The sequence below is a fragment of the Pristiophorus japonicus genome, chromosome 5, assembly GCF_044704955.1.
Source record: "Pristiophorus japonicus isolate sPriJap1 chromosome 5, sPriJap1.hap1, whole genome shotgun sequence".
NCBI lineage: Eukaryota > Metazoa > Chordata > Chondrichthyes > Pristiophoridae > Pristiophorus > Pristiophorus japonicus.
Genome location: NC_091981.1, coordinates 291058275 through 291076429, shown reverse-complemented (window position 1 = coordinate 291076429; position 18155 = coordinate 291058275). Strand labels below are relative to the sequence as shown.

The 18155-nt window shown below is 44.7% G+C and overlaps 1 protein-coding gene across 7 annotated transcripts in view; it reads left to right on the top strand.

Annotated features, from left to right (window-relative positions):
- parp10 (poly(ADP-ribose) polymerase family member 10) overlaps positions 1–17271 on the top strand; it is a 43744-nt gene extending 26473 nt beyond the window's left edge. For all 7 annotated transcript variants that reach the window (XM_070881809.1, XM_070881810.1, XM_070881815.1 and 4 more), the window contains 6 exons: positions 1346–1558; positions 2746–2878; positions 4153–5226; positions 9861–9997; positions 11233–11401; positions 12806–17271. In XM_070881809.1, the coding sequence (XP_070737910.1) occupies positions 1346–1558; positions 2746–2878; positions 4153–5226; positions 9861–9997; positions 11233–11401; positions 12806–13098 (2019 nt within the window). In that variant the 3' untranslated portion in view covers positions 13099–17271. The remainder of the gene's footprint in view (positions 1–1345; positions 1559–2745; positions 2879–4152; positions 5227–9860; positions 9998–11232; positions 11402–12805) is intronic.
- The last annotated feature ends 884 nt before the right edge of the window (positions 17272–18155 follow it).

Genomic DNA, 18155 nt, shown 5'->3' with positions numbered 1-18155 from the left:
CCAATTTGATTTGTCCAATCAATATGAAAATTAAAATCGCCCATGATTATTGTCATACCTTTCTTCCAAGCCTCCATTATTTGAATTATACTCCATCCAATAGTGTAGCTACTGTTAGGGGGCCTTTAGACTACGCCCACCAGTGACTTCTTCCCCTTATTATTTCTTATCCACCCAAACTGATTCTACATCTTGATCCTCTGAGCCAATAATCATTTCTCGCTACTGCACTGATCTCATCCTTTATTAACAGAGCTACCCCACCCCTTTTTTCTTTCTGTCTATCCTTCTGAATTGTCAAATACCTCTGAATATTCTGTTCCTACTTGCAACCACGTCTCTGTAATGGCAATCAGATCATACCTATTATATCTATTTGTGCCGTCAACTCGTCTATCTTGTTACGAATGCTGCGTGCATTCAGATAAAGAGCTTTTAATTTTGCCTTTTGACCATTTTTCCCTACTTTGACCCCACTTTCTGATGCACTTATTTTTACACATTCTGTCCCTTCCTGTCACACTCTGGTTATCATTGCCCCCACCGCTACCCTGCTCTGTTGCCTTCTCCTTGCTCTTTGACTTTTTAAATTTCCGTTCACCTGAACCCTCTATACCCCCACTATTTAGTTTAAGGCCACCAGGAGTACCCATGAATACAGCGGTAAACACACAGGGAGCTCTCCGCCCCAGGAAACTGTGAAGACACAGAGAGCCTCCACCAACAGCAGTAATGTCGGATAGGTACTGCTGTATTCTCGCTCATGCAGAGAACCGAACTTGCCCATCCCCCCTGTGCTTGCTGACCGAGATTGGCTCCCTGTCCAGAAACACCTTGAATTTAGAATCCATGTCCTTGTGTTGAAATCCCTCTGTGGCCTCCCCCCTCCCTATCTCTGTAAACTCCACCCCCGAGAACATTCTGGATGCCTCCAAAATCTGTCGCTTGCTCTTTTTCCCCCATTCTGTCACTCCACCATTGGCGGTCATGCCTTCAGCTGCTGAGGTCCTAAGCCAGAGAACTCCCTCCTTAAAACCACTCTGCCTCTCTCTCATCCTTTAGGACATTTTTAAAACCTACCTCTTTGACCAAGCTTTTAGTCACCTGTCCTAGCTTTTTATGTGGCTCAGCATCAAATATTGTCTGATTAAACTCCCGTGGTGGGGCCTTGGGATATTTCTCTATGTTTAACGGCGCAAGTAAGTGCAAGTTGTTTTTTGTTTAACAAAATCTTTGGGAATGAATTTGCTGAGAGCTTTTTTTTTTTTTTGCTTCAAAGTTGCCTGTACAGCTGATGGATGGAATAAATCCCCGATGACCATCTCCTGCCCTTGTCTTTTCACAGATCACCGGGGAGGCCAGGGCCTGTCAAGCTGTGGATGAGCTGCTCCGCAGTGTCATCTCAAACATCTGCTGCAGGTCGGTGGGGCTTCAGGAACCCGGCATCGCTCGCTTCCTGCTGGAGAAACGCGGGGCCAATATCTTGAAGCAGCTGGAGACAAAATACAAGTGTGCGATCGGGCTGGAGAGAGTGCGTTGGATAATGCTGCAGTATGAGGTACGCAGTCATTCACTGAACCATCGGAGGCAATTTTAACCTAACCTGCCCGTCGGGTGCAGTGCTGGTTTTAAACCCTGTCTGATTGTACTTTCCATTGAAGTCACAGAGTAATATTGGGCAGGGTCTAAAACCAGCATTCTACCTGAACCTGTGAGTTTGCCGATGGGTGGATTAGGCTAAAATTACCCCCCCCTGTAGAATCTTGAAGCACAGAAAGAAAGAAGAGAGAGGACTTGAATTTATATAGCACCTTTCACGGTCTCAGGACTTCCCAAAGTGCTTTACAGCCAATCAAGTACTTTTGGAGTGTAGTCACTGTTGTAATGTAGGAAACGCGGCAACCGTTTTATGCACAGCAAGCTCCCAAAAACAGCAATGTGATAATGACCAGATAATCTGTTTTTTTTTTTGTTATGTTGATTGAGGGATAAATATTGGCCTGGACACTGGGGATAACTCCCCTGCTCTTCTTCAAAATAGTGCTATGGGATCTTTTACGTCCACCTGAGAGCAGACGGGGCCTTGGCTTAACGGTTCATCCAAAAGCCGGCACCTCCAACATAGCAGCACTGCACTGGAGTGTCAGCCTAGATTTTTGTGCTCCAGACCAGTGATGAACCTGTGAGGTTTCCTTCCCTTCGGGTTTGTACGACAATCCGGCAGCTTCATGGCCAATTACACTGATACCAAATTATTTTAAAAACGGAATTCCAATTCTCAAGGCGGGATTTGAACTCGTGTTCTCTGAACTATTAGTAGTCCAGTAACACAACCACTACACTGGCAGGAACCCAGTGCTGTACAAACCTGCATTGTAAGAAAAACTGGAGACATGCAATATAAACCAAAAATGGTGGGAGTGCACAGATAGTTTGTGAGCTTGAGAGAAAGATAGATTAATGTTTCAATATTTTAATTTCAACAGGGGTGGTAGAGGGTAGGAGGTTAAAATCCCTGAACACCTGTACACTGTAGGGTAACAGATCATGTTTTTTAAAAAAAAATGTTCGAGAGAATTAAGAACCAACTACGTAGTGGGGGACTGACTGCAGGTTCACTTACCCGAATGACATCAGTGACCGAGTTGGGTTGCTAGTGTGGTGGTTCGAGGCAGGCAGCCACTGTACTTAGACCGGAAAAGGCTCAGTTTGCTGCTGCTACTAACGCTGTCCTTTTCTAATCAGCATCCCCTGGAAATCCAAAACAACCAGGCAACACCGAGCTTTGTAAGAGATGTTTCCGATGGCACAAAGCTCCCAGCACGGCAGCAGCAGTCGGTGAATATTACTGATCCAAATGGGAATCTCCCGGATCTTGGTAAGTGCAAGATATCTTGTTTATGATGCTGTGTTTCAACAGGGGCAACCTGATTATTGAGCTATAAAACGGCAAAAGAATTGTGTTGGTTCTTGGCTATTGAGCTCTACTTTACAGCGTGAATGGGTTTGAGGGAAAAAATGGCACCAATCAGATTTGGATTTGCCTCTTCATTCAACAGGGAGCATGCTGGAACAGAGTTAGAAACATAGAAAATAGGAGCAGTAGGAGGCCATTCGGCCCTTCGAGTCTGCACCGCCATTCAATATGATCATGGCTGATCCTTTATCTCAACACCATAATTCCTGCTTTCTCCCACATACCCCTTGATGTCTTTTGTGTCTAGAAATCTGTCTATCTCTCTCTTAAATATATTCAGTGACTTGGCCTCCACAGCCTTCTGTGGTAGAGAATTCCACAGGTTCACCACCCTCTGAGTGAAAACATTTCTCCTCATCTCAGTCCCAAATTTCCTACCCCGTATCCTGAGACTGTGACCCCTTGTTCTAGACTTCCCAGCCCCGGGGAAACATCCTCCCCACATCCAGTCTATCCAACCCCGTGAGAATTTTATACGTTTCTATGAGATCCCCCTCTCATTCTTCTAAACTCGAGTGAATACAGGCCCAGTCGACCCAATCTCTCCTCATACAACAGTCCTGCCATCCCAGGAATCAGTCTGGTTGGTGTGTCAATGCACAGTGGCACAGGTTGGCAGGGTACCAATGCATAGCGTGCTCCCAACGAGCGATAGCACATCACTGGTCTGTTTTTCACTACGAGAAAAGCAAAATGGCCAGGCGATTTGCTGGCGCCCATTTTGCGCTACCTCGCCCAAGACGAATTTATACCCAAAGACGTTACTTTTACAAATTAAGAACAATAAAGGAAAATGCATAATGCAGGAAAAAAAATTTTTACTAAAAGGGTGGTATGGGTAGCGGAACGAGAAATCTTCATGGGTATTGAGAAGGAACTAAACAGGTTCTTGGCAACAATTGGGATCCAGGGTTAGTTGAAATCCACCAAGGGAACACTGTGGATAGGTGGGCTATGGACCAATGGTGTTCTTTTGCCTGAAACTACTAACTATGTCACTATCTCGGCGTGAACCAAATGTGCTTCTTGTTTAATGATTCTCTTCTGACATTAATTATGTGCGTAATTATGTGGAGTCGGGGGGGGTGGGGGGCGGGGGTGGCTGTGATGTGGAGTAAAATTAGCACAAACGTTACTTTCTTGCACATTTTTCATGCTGACTTTTTTTTTTCCAGATGCGATCCGGAGTTTGCTCGCATCAATCGTAGAACCCGAAGCTGCATCCAGCCAACGAAGGAAGAGCGAAGATGTCTTGATTCCCCGACGAGCATCTGACGGCAGTGAAAATGTTTCAATTGAAGAAGATCTCTATACCGACCTCCCATCTCGTGTGTGCTCTGGTGCTAGAAATGATGTCGTGGAGGAGGAAGATCCCATTGACGTTGATAAGAAGCAGCAGGAAGAAAATGGAGGCAACAACGAGGACGATGCAGGCGATGGTAGCCCTTTGGATGACACTTCGATGATGACTGTAGACGATAAAGATGTGGATGATGATGCCCAGTTATATCTTGCCTTGCAATACTCCATGGACAACAGATACCAGCAGGTAAGAGAAGAGGAAGAGCTTCAGAAAGTCCTTCAACTTTCAAAAGAAATGGCCTCGGGCCAGCAGGAAAACCATCTGGAACTTGCCAACATTGGAACCTCGGAGGCCAGCCTTGAGGAAGCCATCAAAATGTCCATGGCTGAAGCTGCACAGACCTCCAATTCTGCCCAGTTAACAATCTATGGCAATTTTGACATGGATTTCGAGCGATTAATAGATGAATTGGAGAGGAACATCCGGTCACATCTGCGGGAAGAATCAGTGAAGCACAAATGTTTCCAAAACTTGTCCAACGATTACCAGAGTTACCTGGAATACCTTCAGCGGAAGCACGCCGTCAAAATCACCGTACAAGGGATTGAGATCAAGGTTTGCGGGTTTGCAGACTACACTGTACACGCCAAGGAGAGCATTACTCAACTCATGCACTGGGCTGTCCAAGAAGAGATGTCCGAGCTTGAAGGAGCTACGATAGCTAAATCTGTCCAATGGGTGAAGCATATTCGGCAGGGTGTCACTGTTCCGTACACACCAAAAGCGGGCGCTTTCATAGAGAAAGCTTTTCAGCAGAAGCAGAAGAAGATCGATGTGATATTCAACAGTCAGCCTTACACTATTGACTTTGAACAAATGGAGGAATATAGCTTGAAAGCAGCAGTGTCACTTCCAATTGAGAGGAAGTCTCTCAACAGCCCAGTTGGTAATTATATTTTCAATGTTTATTTTGTACAGATGTTCATTAAGAACATAGCAATGCATAGAAGGTGAAAACAGTGCTCGATTTGCAGCTATATTACAAACTCTACCCCCCTCATTTAGTTGTCTGAAGGAAAACTCGGTATAAATAATCCTTGATCTCCAAAGATAATTGAACAAGGCTCGAGAATATTCATCAACCCTGGCCTACTCCCTTCCATCCCTGCAGCAAAGGGGCCATCCCTGGACAGGAGGTATTGGGGGATATGGTGGGTAGGTGGACTGGTCTAGGAAAAGGCTTGCTTGGCCTCGTGGCCTTTTCCTGTTCCTCAAAAGTTCTTGCATTCATATATCTTGGGGTACTTCATGGAATCATTTTTTTTTTATTTGTTCCTGGGATAGGGGTGTCGCTGGCAAGGCCGGCATTTATTGCCTGTCTCCAATTGCCCTTGAGAAGGTGATGGTGAACCTCATTAGTCCGTATGGTGAAGGAACTCCCACAGTGCTGTTAGTGAGGGAGTTCCAGGATTTTAAACCCAGCGACGATGAACAAATGGCAATATATTTCCAAGTCGGGATGGTGTGTGACTGAGGGAGGGGAACTAGGAGGTGGCGGTGATCCCATGTCCTGGTAGGTGGTCGAGGTCGCAAGGTCGGGGGATGCTGTTGAAGAAGCTGTGGCGAGTTGCTGCGGTGCATCTTGTAGATTGTAATACGAGTACTTTGAGACATGACGTGTGGCGAGTATAGCATGCTTGGCCCCAAATTGGGTCCAAGGTTTCTTCGTGCTATCTCTATCTGTTGTAAACAAATAGACATTGATTGATTGCTATGATTAGTCAGAAACCCCCATTATCATTGTATCATGTGACTACCATGATGGGGAATTCGATGGATCTTGGAATTTTATTGTCCAGCGATTCTTATATTCCTCTGTTCCATCAAATATGGAAGCACAGGAGACCATTTGGATCATCGCACCTGTGCCAGTGTTAATTGGAGCTGTCTGCTGTAATCCCATTTCCTTTTATAGTCTCTTCAAATACCTATCAATTCTCTCTGAAATTACGTTCCAGTCTCTGCCTCAAGACACACTTGTGGTAAAACATTCCATCGTACAATAACGCTCTGTGGAACAAAAAATTGCCCATTGCTTCCACTTTGTTCCTCTGGTTATAATCGGTAGTTCATGCCCCCAAGTTTACAGCTCGTTAACCGGCGGAAACCATCGTTTGCTGCTCACACACTCTCCGAATCCTCTCCTCATTTTGCAAGTTTCGATTGTGTCCCACCAGCCACCTTCGTTTCAATGAAAAAAGGCCATAATAAATTGGGGCTTTCTTCATTACCGCAAGGACTGGTTCCCCGTGATCGCGTAAATCACGGCTGCACCCCTTTGACCTTGGCGTTGTTAGCTGAAACAATGTTTGAACCAGGCTCGCTGCCCTACAGACCTGCAGTGAGTGTCGTGCTTTAGGGCGTCAGCCAAGTGTAGGGTCAGAAAGGTGAAACCCAGCTGCCACTTGCACATGGCATTCATCTAAAAAGAAAGATTTATTTACCACCTTGCTCAACCTCCGGATGTCCCAAAGCACTTCGTGGCCAAAGAAGTACTTTTGAGGTGTATTCACTGCTGTACTGTGGGAAACGCAGCAGGCAATTTGCACACAGCAGGCTCCCCCCCCACCCCGGCTGACCTGCACCCCCCCCTCCCCATCCCACAACCTGTGTGGGAGCAGCGGGGATAAAAGAGTCAGCCCAGTCAGCCACCACAGAGAGCAGCTTGGAGAGGGCGACAAAGGCAAACAGGGCAACTACATTTGTGGTCACAGGAAAGCAGGGAAGTGATTAGTTGGTGAGTTTTCCCCCCCCTCTTGCTTAAATTAAGGGCCTTAAATTAGGGGCAGGGATTAAAAACTAAAATCTAATTAATTAAATACATTATAAGAAATAGGTGCAGGAGTAGGCCATTTGGCCCCTCGAGCCTGCTCCGCCATTCAATAAGATCATGGCTGATCTGATCATGGACTCAGCTCCACTTCCCTGCCTGCTCCCCATAACCCTTTACTTCCTTCTCGCTCAAATATCTGTCTGTCTTTGCCTTAAATATATTCAATGACCCAGTCTCTACAGCTCTCTGGGGCAGAGAATTCCATAGATTTACAACCCTTGAGAAGAAATTCCTCCTCATCTCAGTTTTAAATGGGCGGCCCCTTATTCTAAGACTCTGTCCCCGAGTTTTAGTTTCCCCTATGTGGAAATATCCTCCCTGCATCCACCTTGTCGAGCCCCCTCATTATTTTATGTTTCAATGAGATCACCTCTCATTCTTCTGAACTCCAATGAGTGTAGGTCCAATCTACCCAACCTATCTTCATAAGTCAACCCCCTCAATCCAGAATCAACCTAGTGAACCTTCTCTGAACAGCCTCCAATGCAAGTATATCCTTCCTTAAATACGGAGACCAAAACTGTACACAGTACTCCAGGTGTGGCCTCACCAATACCCTGTACAGTTGTAGCAGGACTTCTCTGCAGGGTAGGCAATGCGTCACTGCTGCAGCTTGTGGGAGCTGGTGGATGCCATTGAGGTCCACGGCGACTGCAGGTGGAGGAACTTTGGCTCTGTGTTGATGAGCTAGAATCTGAGCTGCAGACACTACGACACATCAGGGAGGGGGAGAGTTACTTGGACTGTAGCCCTGCAGGTTACGGCACTTTAAGTGCACATCCAAGTACTTTTTAAATGTGGTGAGGGTTTCTGCCTCTACCACCCTTTCAGGCAGTGAGTTCCAGACCCCCACAACCCTCTGTGTGAAGAAATTTCCCCTCAAATCCCCTCTAAACCTCCTACCAATTACTTTAAATCAATGCTCCCTGGTTTTCCCCCCCTCTGCTAAGGAAAATAGGTCCTTCCTATCCATGATATCTAGGCCCCTTCTAATTTTATACACTTCAAATAGGTCTCCCCTCAGTCTCTTCTGTTCCAAGGAACACAAACCCAGCCTATCCAATCCTTCCTCATAGCTAAGATTCTCGACTCCCAGTAACATCCTCAAATTTCCTCTGTACCCTCTCTAGTGTAATCACATCCTTCCTGTAATGTGGTGACCAGAATTGCACACAGTACTCTAGCTGTGGCCTAACTAGTGTTTTATACAGTTCAAGCATAACTCCCCCTGCTCTTGTATTCTATGCCTCGGCTAATAAAGGCAAGTATTCTGTATGCTGCCTTATCCACCTGGCCTACTTTCAAGGATCTATAGACCTGCATTTCAAAGTCCCTTTGTTCCTCTACACTTCTCAGTGTCCTACCATTTAATGTGTATTCCCTTGCCTTGTTAGCCCTCCCCAAAGTTAGCTCACTTTCTCCAGCTTGAATTCCATTTGCCACTGTTCTGCACACATGACCAGTTTATTGATATCTTCCTGCAGTCTACAGCTTTCTTCTTCATTATCAACCACACAGCCGATTTTAGTATCATCTGAAAACTTCTTTATCATACCCCCTATGTTCAAGTCTCCTCATCATCATCTAGATCATTGATGTATATCACAAAAAGCAAGGGACCTCGTATTAAGCCCTGCAGAACCCCACTGGAAACAGCCTTCCAGTCACAGAAACATCCATCAACCATTACCCTTTGCTTTCCTGTTTCTGATCCAATTTTGGATCCAACTTGCCAATTTGCCCCGGATCCCATGGACTTTTACTTTCATGACCAGTCTGCCATTTGGAACCTTATCCAAAGCTTTGCTAAAATCCATATGCACTACATCAAATGCACTATCCTCATCTACCCTCCTTGTTACCAACTCAAAAAATGCAATCAAGTTTGTTAGACCTGACCTTCCCTTAACAAATCCATGCTGACTATGCTTGATTAATCCGTATCTTTCTAAATAAAGATTTATCCTGTCCCTCAGAATTCTTTCCAGTAATTTTCCCACCACCGAGGTTAGGCTGACAGGCCTGTAATTATCAGTCTATCCCTTTCTCCCTTTTTTAAACAAAGTCCTCCAGTACCACACCTGAAGCCAAAGAGGATTGGAAAATGATGGTCAGGGCCTTTGCTCTTTCCTCTTTTGCATCGCTTAACAGCCTGGGATACATTTCATCTGGGCCTGGGGATTTATCCACTTTCAAAGATGCTAAACCCCTTAATACCTTCACCCTCACTATGTTTATTTCATTTAATATTTCACACTCCTCCCTGATTGCAATGTCTGCATCGCCCCTCTCCTTTGTGAAAACAGACGTAAAGTATTCATTAAGAACCATACCGACGTCTCCCGCCTCCACACACACATTACCTTTATGGCCTCTAATAGGCTCTACCCTTTCTTTAGTTATCCACTTGCTCTTAATATATTTATAAAACATCTTTTGGGTTTTCCTTGATTTTACTTGCCAAGAATTTTTCATGCTCTTCACTTTCCCAATATCCTTTTTAATTGCACCCCTGCACTTTCTATACTTTAAAGATTCTGCAGTATTTAGTCCTCGGTATGTAGTTACAATTAGTTAATAGTGAAGAGGACTGTAAGCAGCTACGGGGAGGGGGGCATAGAGGTTAGATGTCACATGATCAGACTCTTGTACATTTACTGATTGGGAACCGAATGTCATTTTCCCAGATACAGATGTGTCGTCATTGGGCTCGGGTCGGATAGAGCTCATCCGGCTGAATGAAGCGTCCGAGGAATATTCTAAAATGATCCGACATTTTTATGACACCTTGCAAGACTTGCACAATAAAATACGCATTATAAAGGTCAGAATATGAAGCACTTTCAACTTGTACTTATTGTCAAACTCGCGCACTGCTGAAGATGATTATTGTGGGGAAAGGGCTAGCTGGGTCATGCACGCTATCGTTTCACTTCCAGGATGCGGTCTTCAATCTGCCTCCAACCTATGGTGTGAAAGTTCACTCCTTATGGTGATTGTAAAGTTCTACACAAAGAGTGGCACAGTTTAACCTGTTGCACAGGACATGCACCCACAAGATAAAAGCGTCCCAGATTCAGCAACAATCGACTAAATTGGCAATCTCACTGAGAACTATCACCCCCACTGGGGGGAGGATGTAATTACAGTGTGTAAAGTTCACATAGGCAGTTGCCATTCTAAATGTGAGTATATTTGATGGGAAGTGCACGCAGATGTAAAATTCTTGTAAATAATATCAAATATTACATAAACATAAGGACAGAAAATATTAATTTTCATGAGGACTGAATTACATCCTGGTCTAATAACTTCCCCCTCCCCTCCACCCGTGAACCCCACTTCACCTGAAGACTATGCTTGGTATTTGCTCCAACACTATAGAAGATCGACTGATGTATAATGCATAATGCCACAATGTCTCAAAGTGCTTCACACAAGAGATTACTTATCGAGTGCAGGGAGCGGTGTTATGTAAAGCAACATGGCAACCGTTGTGTACAAACCACACAAAGCAATGCGGTGACTGATGAGGTAAACTGTTTTTGAGGTACTAGTGAACATCCCGTAGGATTGGTAGTCTGGGGTCTAGAGTAGGACTGTGATGTTTACCTGCCAACGTGTCTTGGGCCTTTTTTTGTTAGACATTCAAGTCATTGCAATTGGTTGTACGTGGCTGAGGTCATTCACAAGCAGGTTTAACTGATTGTGAATCGCAAGCTCCTGGACAGTGATTGGCTTACTTTGCTTTAAGATTCTTTTTCCATTTGTAACTGTGTGCCAGACTTGTGAAGGACACTTACTGTCGCCAGATTGGTTTTTTTTTGCCGTCGATACTGGTGGCTTTTCCACAGCATGCGAATCAGGAATTTGGCATTTTATAACCATAGAGGTGTTATGCCACATAATGTCGGAAAATATTTATGTTGAACAAGAAAATCAAATTATGGTTTAATTAAATGGTACTGTGGGATTGAATAGTGCTGTTTTTTTTTAAACTGAAGCTTTCCCTGATTGAATGATAGACTGGGGTTAACTTTGAATGTGTCCCTGACTCAGGTGGAGAAGGTGAATAACCCATTGCTGTACCAACAATACTTGCTGAAGAAGGCCAGCATGGTGACCACCCAGCCCGACGTCGAACGGGTCCTCTACCATGGGACGACTGAGGAGAGCGCCAAAGAGATCTATGTTCACGGTTTCAACAGGAGCTTCTGTGGGAAGAACGGTAAGAATCATCAACAACAACCACTACTTGTATTTATATAGCGCCTTCAACGTAGGAAAACACCCCAAGGCGCTTTGCAGGAGTGTTATAAGACAAAAAAAAAAAATTTGACACCAAGCCACATCAGAAGAAATTACCGGCAGATGACCAAAAGCCTGGTCAAAGAGGTAGATTTTAAGGAGCATCTTAAGGGAGGACAGAGAGATAGAGGGAGGGAGTTCCAGAGCTTGGGGCCCAGGCAGCCGAAGGCACGGCCACCGATGGTTGAGCGATTATAATCAGGGATGCTCAAGAGGGAAGAATTTTTTGGGGGGCGGGGGGGGGGGGGGGGGGGGGCAGTGGCTGAAAGAGATTAGAGATAGGGAGGGGCGAGGCCATGGAGGGATTTGTAAACCAGGAAGAGAATTTTGAAATCGAGGCATTGCTTAACCGGGAGTCAATGCAGGTCAGCGAGCAAACTCATCAACATTCTGAGGAGGCTGCTCCAAGGTGACCAAGCTGAGTAAAATCTGATTGCTCCTTAGTTTATTCCCTGACATGTAATTTTTCTAATAAATACAGTGTGTGTATGTGTGTGTGGACAGGATTGTCTGACATTGCAGTTAAATAGCATACCAGGCATGCACTGGGTGGCCTCTTGAACTGGCATTGGAAAGAATGAACCGTGAAATCTGTTGCGAACCCAACTGGTTCGCTGACATCTTTCAGAAAGGGGAACTTGCCACCCCCACCACTTAGTTGAGTTGGGCAGTACATGTGGTCTTTTCAATGTTGCCCACATCCTGTGAACAGAGTATCATAGGAACACAAGTCGGCCATTCAGCCTGTGGAGCCTGTTCAGCCATTCAATTAGATCATGGCAAATATTTGCACCTCAACTTCATTTACCTTCCTTAGTTACCCTTGCCAAAACAAATCTAGTGATCTCAAAGTCTTGAAAATGTTTATAGAGACAACACCCAGAGTCTTGGTGGGGTGGGGGTGGGGATTTTCCCAACCCATTGTATGAAAAAGCGCTTTCTGACTTCCCTCCTGAATGGTCTTGCTCGAATTTTAAGGTTATTCCCTGTTTAGGATTCCCCCAGGAAAAAGCTTCTCTGTGTATCTACTCTATCGAATCCCTTTATCATTTTAAAGACCCCAATTGGATCACCCCTCAACCTTCTAAACTCAAGGGAACAGAAGCCTAGTTTATGCAAACCATCCTCGTAACTTAACCCTTTTTAGCTCCGGTATAATTCTGGTGAATCTGTACTGTGCCCCTCTCAATGCCTGAGGTATTGGACTGGCTTATTGTAGAACTGTCGCTCCAGCAAGAATGGGTGCCTTCGGGTGGGAAGGGGAGGAAATTGACGGGGGAGGAAAATAAAGAGACTAAAACTGTTTGATGCGATTATCTTTCAGCGACTGTCTACGGACAAGGTGTTTATTTTGCGGTAAACGCTTCCCTGTCGGTACAGAACCAGTATACCCCACCCAATGCCAATGGACATAAATCTGTGCTGGTGGCGAAAGTCCTGACTGGAGCCTACACCAATGGGGCCTTCGAGATGAAGACTCCACCACTAAAAGAGAACGGTGAGATGCCGCTCAGATATGACTCCGTTGTTGACGATTGCAAAAACCCTAAAATATTTGTCATCTTCAATGACACCCAGGCGTACCCGCAGTACCTCATCACCTGCCAGAGGAACTGATACCTCAGCACAACGCCTCCTAGTGAAGATTGCTGTGCTGCAACTTTCCAGCGTATCCAGATTATTCTGCTGCTGTTTTAGTCTCGCTGAATCCTACCCCTCGTCCCGGGAGGTCTGCCTCCATCCACGTGACCCGGGATAGCGAATCAGGCAGTGGATGTGCTTGTGCTTGTAGCAGGCTGATTCTCCGATTTGTCTCTTTAATTCTCCAGCCCACAGCTCTCGCTTGCTTGAGTCAGCTTCTCTGTATCACAAGGTTCCTCCTCCTTTTAGAATCGTAAATTGAAAAGTAATTCCAGTCGTAGGGTCAGGTAGGTTTTGGACTTATTCTCTGCTGTCAACTGCATTCTGAGCGAGCTGCCTTACTGCCATTTTTCTATTCATTTTGGGAGATGAGGTTATAAATTATATTATGTGTTTACATGTATGTGTTTCATTTTTTTAAAACACATTTTTAGAATTAAGGTTTGGGGAGTAGTCAGTTTTTCTTGGGTGAGGGGCTGTTTTCCCTTCCTCTGGCACATCTTCCTTCTCCGAAGGGTGCTAGATTGTGGTTAGAGCCTCTGCTATTTCCTTTCTGACTTCCGTCAGCATTCTGGGAAGTATCAAATACTTTCAGTTTTATCAAATTGTCTTCCCATTTAAAAAAAAAAACACATGGGACCCTAGGTTTTATAAATAGGTATATAGCAGAGAAATAAAATGAAACCTATACAAATCATTGGTTAGGCTGTAGTTAGAATATTGTTCAGTTTGGGGCACGTTATTTTAGGAAACACAGCAAGCCATGGAGGAGGTACAGAGAAAATTCACTACGGGGATACCAGACATGACGGGGTTTAATATTGAAAATAAAATTCGGTCTTTTTCTATTACAACAGATTTAAGAGATCTAATCAAGGTGATTAAGTGGTAAATTCGGAAATCGTAGGAACAGGAGGAGGCCATTCAGCCCCTCAACCTTGTTTCCGTAACCCTTATTTCCCATGCCTAATAAAATCTATCAGAGTCTGAGTTTTGAAAGCTCCAATTCACCCCCAGCCTCAACAGCTTTGTGGGCAGAGAGTTCCAAATTTTCACCACCCTTTTTTGTGTGAAGAAATGCTTCCTGACGCCATCCCTGAACAGCCTTGCTCTAATTTTAAGGTTATGTCCCCTTGTTTTGGACTCCTAAAAGAAATAGTTTCTCTCTATCCTATCAACTCCTTTAATCACCTTAAACATCTCAATTAGATCACCCCTTAATTTTCTATACTCAAGCCAAGTCTGTTCAACCTGTCTCTCATAATGTAACCATTTTAACCCCAGTATCATTTCGGTGAATCTGCATTGAACCCACTCCAAGGCCGATATATCATTCCTCAGGTGCGATGCCCAGAACTAAACCCAGTGCTTTAGATGGGGTCTGACCAGAGCTTTATACAGAAATTTACTGCACAGGAGGCCATTTCGGCCCATCGTGTCCGCGCTGGCCGACAAAGAGCCGCACGGCCCTCGGTCAGCAGCCCTGAAGGTTACATATAAACCTATCAACAATGGCAGAAAGGTAAAAAGCAGCCCAACCAGTCCGCCCCCACACAACTGCGACACCTCTTATACTGAAACATTCTACACTACACCCCAACCGGAGCCATGTGATCTCCTTGGAGAGGCAAAAACCAGATTTAAAAACCCAGGCCAATTTAGGGGGGGCAAAAATCTGGGAAAATTCCTCTCCGACCCATCCAGGCGATCGAAACTAGTCCAGATCACCCTGGCCGTATTCTATTCCCTGCAATACTTACCATTATATCTACGCTGGCCAACAAGAGGTCATCCAGTCTAATCCCAATTACCAGCTCTAGGTCCATAACCCTGCAGGTTACGGCACTTTAAGTGCCCATCCAACCATCTTTTAAATGTGGCGAGGGTTTCTGCATCCATCACTCTTACAGGCAGTGAGTTCCAGACCCGCACAACCCTCTGTGTGAAGAAGCCCCCTCAAATTCTCTCTGAACCTTCCACCAACCACCTTAGAACTATGCCCCCTTGTAATAGACCCCTCCACCAATGGAAATAGGCCCTTTCTATCCACTATATCCAGGCCCCTCAAATCACCTTGATGAGTTCTCCTTTCAAACTCCTCTGTTCCAATGAGAACGAACCCAGCCTATCTAATCTGTCCTCATAACTAAGATTCTCCATTCCAGGCAGCACCCTAGTAAATCTCCTCTGCACCCTCTCCAGTGCAATCACGTCCTTCTTATAATACGGCGACCAGACTGCACGCGGTGCTCCAGCTGTGGCCTAACCAAAGTATTATACAAATTAAGTATAACCTCACTGCTCTTATATTCTATGCCTCGGCCAATAAAGGCAAGCATTCCGTATGCCTTCTTAACCACCTTATCCATCTTGCTTGCTACTTTCAGTGATGGGTGGACAAGCACTCCAAGGTCCCTTTGTTCATCTACACTAAGTATACCCTTATTAGCCCTCCCAAAGTGCATCACCTCACATTTCTCTGAATTAAATTCCATTTGTCACTGCTCTGCCCACCTGACCAGTAGATTGATATCCTCCTGCAGCCCATGACTTTCCTCTTCATTATCAACCACACAGCCAATTTTAGTGTCATCTGCAAACTTTTTAATCATACTCCCTATATTCAAATCTAAATCGTCGATTATATACTACAAAAAGCAAGAGACCCAGTACTGAGCCCTGCAGAACCCCACTGGAAACATTCTTCCAGTCACACAAACATCCATCAACCATTACCCTTTGCTTCCTACCTCGAAGCCAGTTTCACAGCAATTTGCCTATATATTTGCTCCTCTATCTCCCTCCCAGTTTGGGGGTCTATAATACACACCCATATAACTAGCATAACTTCCTCCCCTTTGTATTCCAGACCTGTTGATTTCTGTATTTGGACCCCTAAATTTTGCCCCTCTATATAATGTTGAATGTCTTAAGCTGTCTCATATCCAAACTGTGAATGTTTACAGCAGGAGCTGAAAGATTAATGAGTGAATCCGTTTTTAAAACTGAGACGTTAAGCTATGCACTGTTGGAGTCTCCCTGTGCAGTATCTGCATTCCCTTTGCTACATGACCCATTCTTCAATTGTTGAAGCAAATCTAACTGCTGTTTGATTTATTAAAGTTTCCCCCCAAATGAACTGTGAATGCTTTGTGGGATATTTGCTTTTTTTTCCACACCTGGGTCATGTTATCAGGACTAGGAGTAAGATGCTCCTGTTTTTGGCTAGGCAGATGGCACTGAGAAATTCACCTCTCACTCACTCAAGCTGGTGAGTTCTTGAACACCGTGTGGCCTCAGGGGCGAGGTGGCCTTGGAGAGGCACAGGGACTCCCTCTTGTAACTTCCAGCCAGTGACTATGAGGTGGCCCTGCAGCAGGTCAGCTGCCGCGGTGCTGTAAGTGAACAAAAGTCAAAGGGAGAAAAGCAAAACGCCTTTTGCACAGCCTGCTCTAGGAGTCTGAGCCACATCGACCAGGACGGCTCCAGGTTCTGTCCATGATCCATACTGAGTTAGCTAATCTTGGCCGGGATGCTACCATTGACTTCGTACCTTCGGGTTAGGAAGGTGGAAAAATGGGCAGGATTCCTGTTGTCACCCTGTCCATTGACTGCCCATCATCCAGTGACCATGCTATCCAATCCAGTGCCGGAAATGAGGTCAGGAAGCCGGCTAGACGGTGGTGGTTGAATAGTCTGTCGAGGCTCACACTTGACCAAGTTACACCCATGAAATCATAGAATCGTGCAGCACAGGAGGCCATTCAGCCTACCATGCCTGTGCCAGCTCTTTGAAAGAGCTATCCAATTAGTCCTACATCCCTGCTCTTTTCCCCATAGCCCTGTAAATCTTTCCAACTCCCTTTTGAAAGTTACTATTGAATCTGCTTCCACCACTCTTTCAGGCAGTGCATTCCAGATCAGAACGACTGTGTAAAACAATGTGTCCTCATTACCCCTCTGGTACTTGTGTCAATTATATCAAATCATGTTGTAGTAAGGAGTGAACACACTCAGGAAGGGGGATTGGAAAATTGATTAATAAATAAACAAGAAAATAAACATGCATGTGAGTTTTGTGTATTTCCTAAGATAGATATCTCTGACATTGGTCAGAAATTTGCCTTTGGCCTGTTTGATCCTGTAGCCCTAGTCCCACTTTCATAATATACCTTGATGTAGTATCCTGGATTTATCTTTGCTATATTTTAATGTAGCTTTTTTAAGATCCCTTCTCAACTCCCTCCTTTCAAGGCTGAACAGTCCAAATCTCTGATGCTGGTGGTTAGTCTCGTGGCTCACCTCTATACTGGCACTGGGTCCTGAATATATTGTGTGTGTCATAATGTTAGTGCACCGTCCTGGGTATGATATGGATTTACTGAGAAATTCAATTTGCTTCTTCACAGGTACCATATGTGGTAAGTGCCAATGTCTAATATTCTGGGATCTCTTTCAGTTTGACGCCATTCCTGCACTGTGTATGTTGCCCACCTTTTACCTTCCAGTGTGCAGTAACTTGCATTTAACTGTTTACTTCATCTTGCACTATTTTCTACCTATTTACAGTTTTCTAGGTCCTTACCTGCCATTTGAAGCGAAACTGTTCACTGATTGTTCCTAAGACCATTGTACAAATTAAATTTGACTCTGGCCTGGCCATTTAAAAAAAAAAAGTATTCAGCTCACATGATGCTGAAACAAATCCCAATACGACAGTAATAAAGATACAATGACCTTTGCAGCTGGGTTTGAGAGGGGACTGTCCAACCCATTTCTTTTTCCTCCTTGATCCTGTTACTTTCATGACACTGTATTCTAGATTTATCTTATTATTGGCCTTGGTGCAAGTGCTTGAACTGGATCATAGGAATAGCAGGAGGCCATTCAGCCCTTCAATTAAGATTGTGGCTGATTATCTCAACTCCATGTACCTGCTTTTGATCCATATTTCATGATATCCTTACCTAATTTTTTTTCCCCCCCCATCTGTCTTGAGCTGCAATTGACCCCCAGTATGCACAACTTTTTTG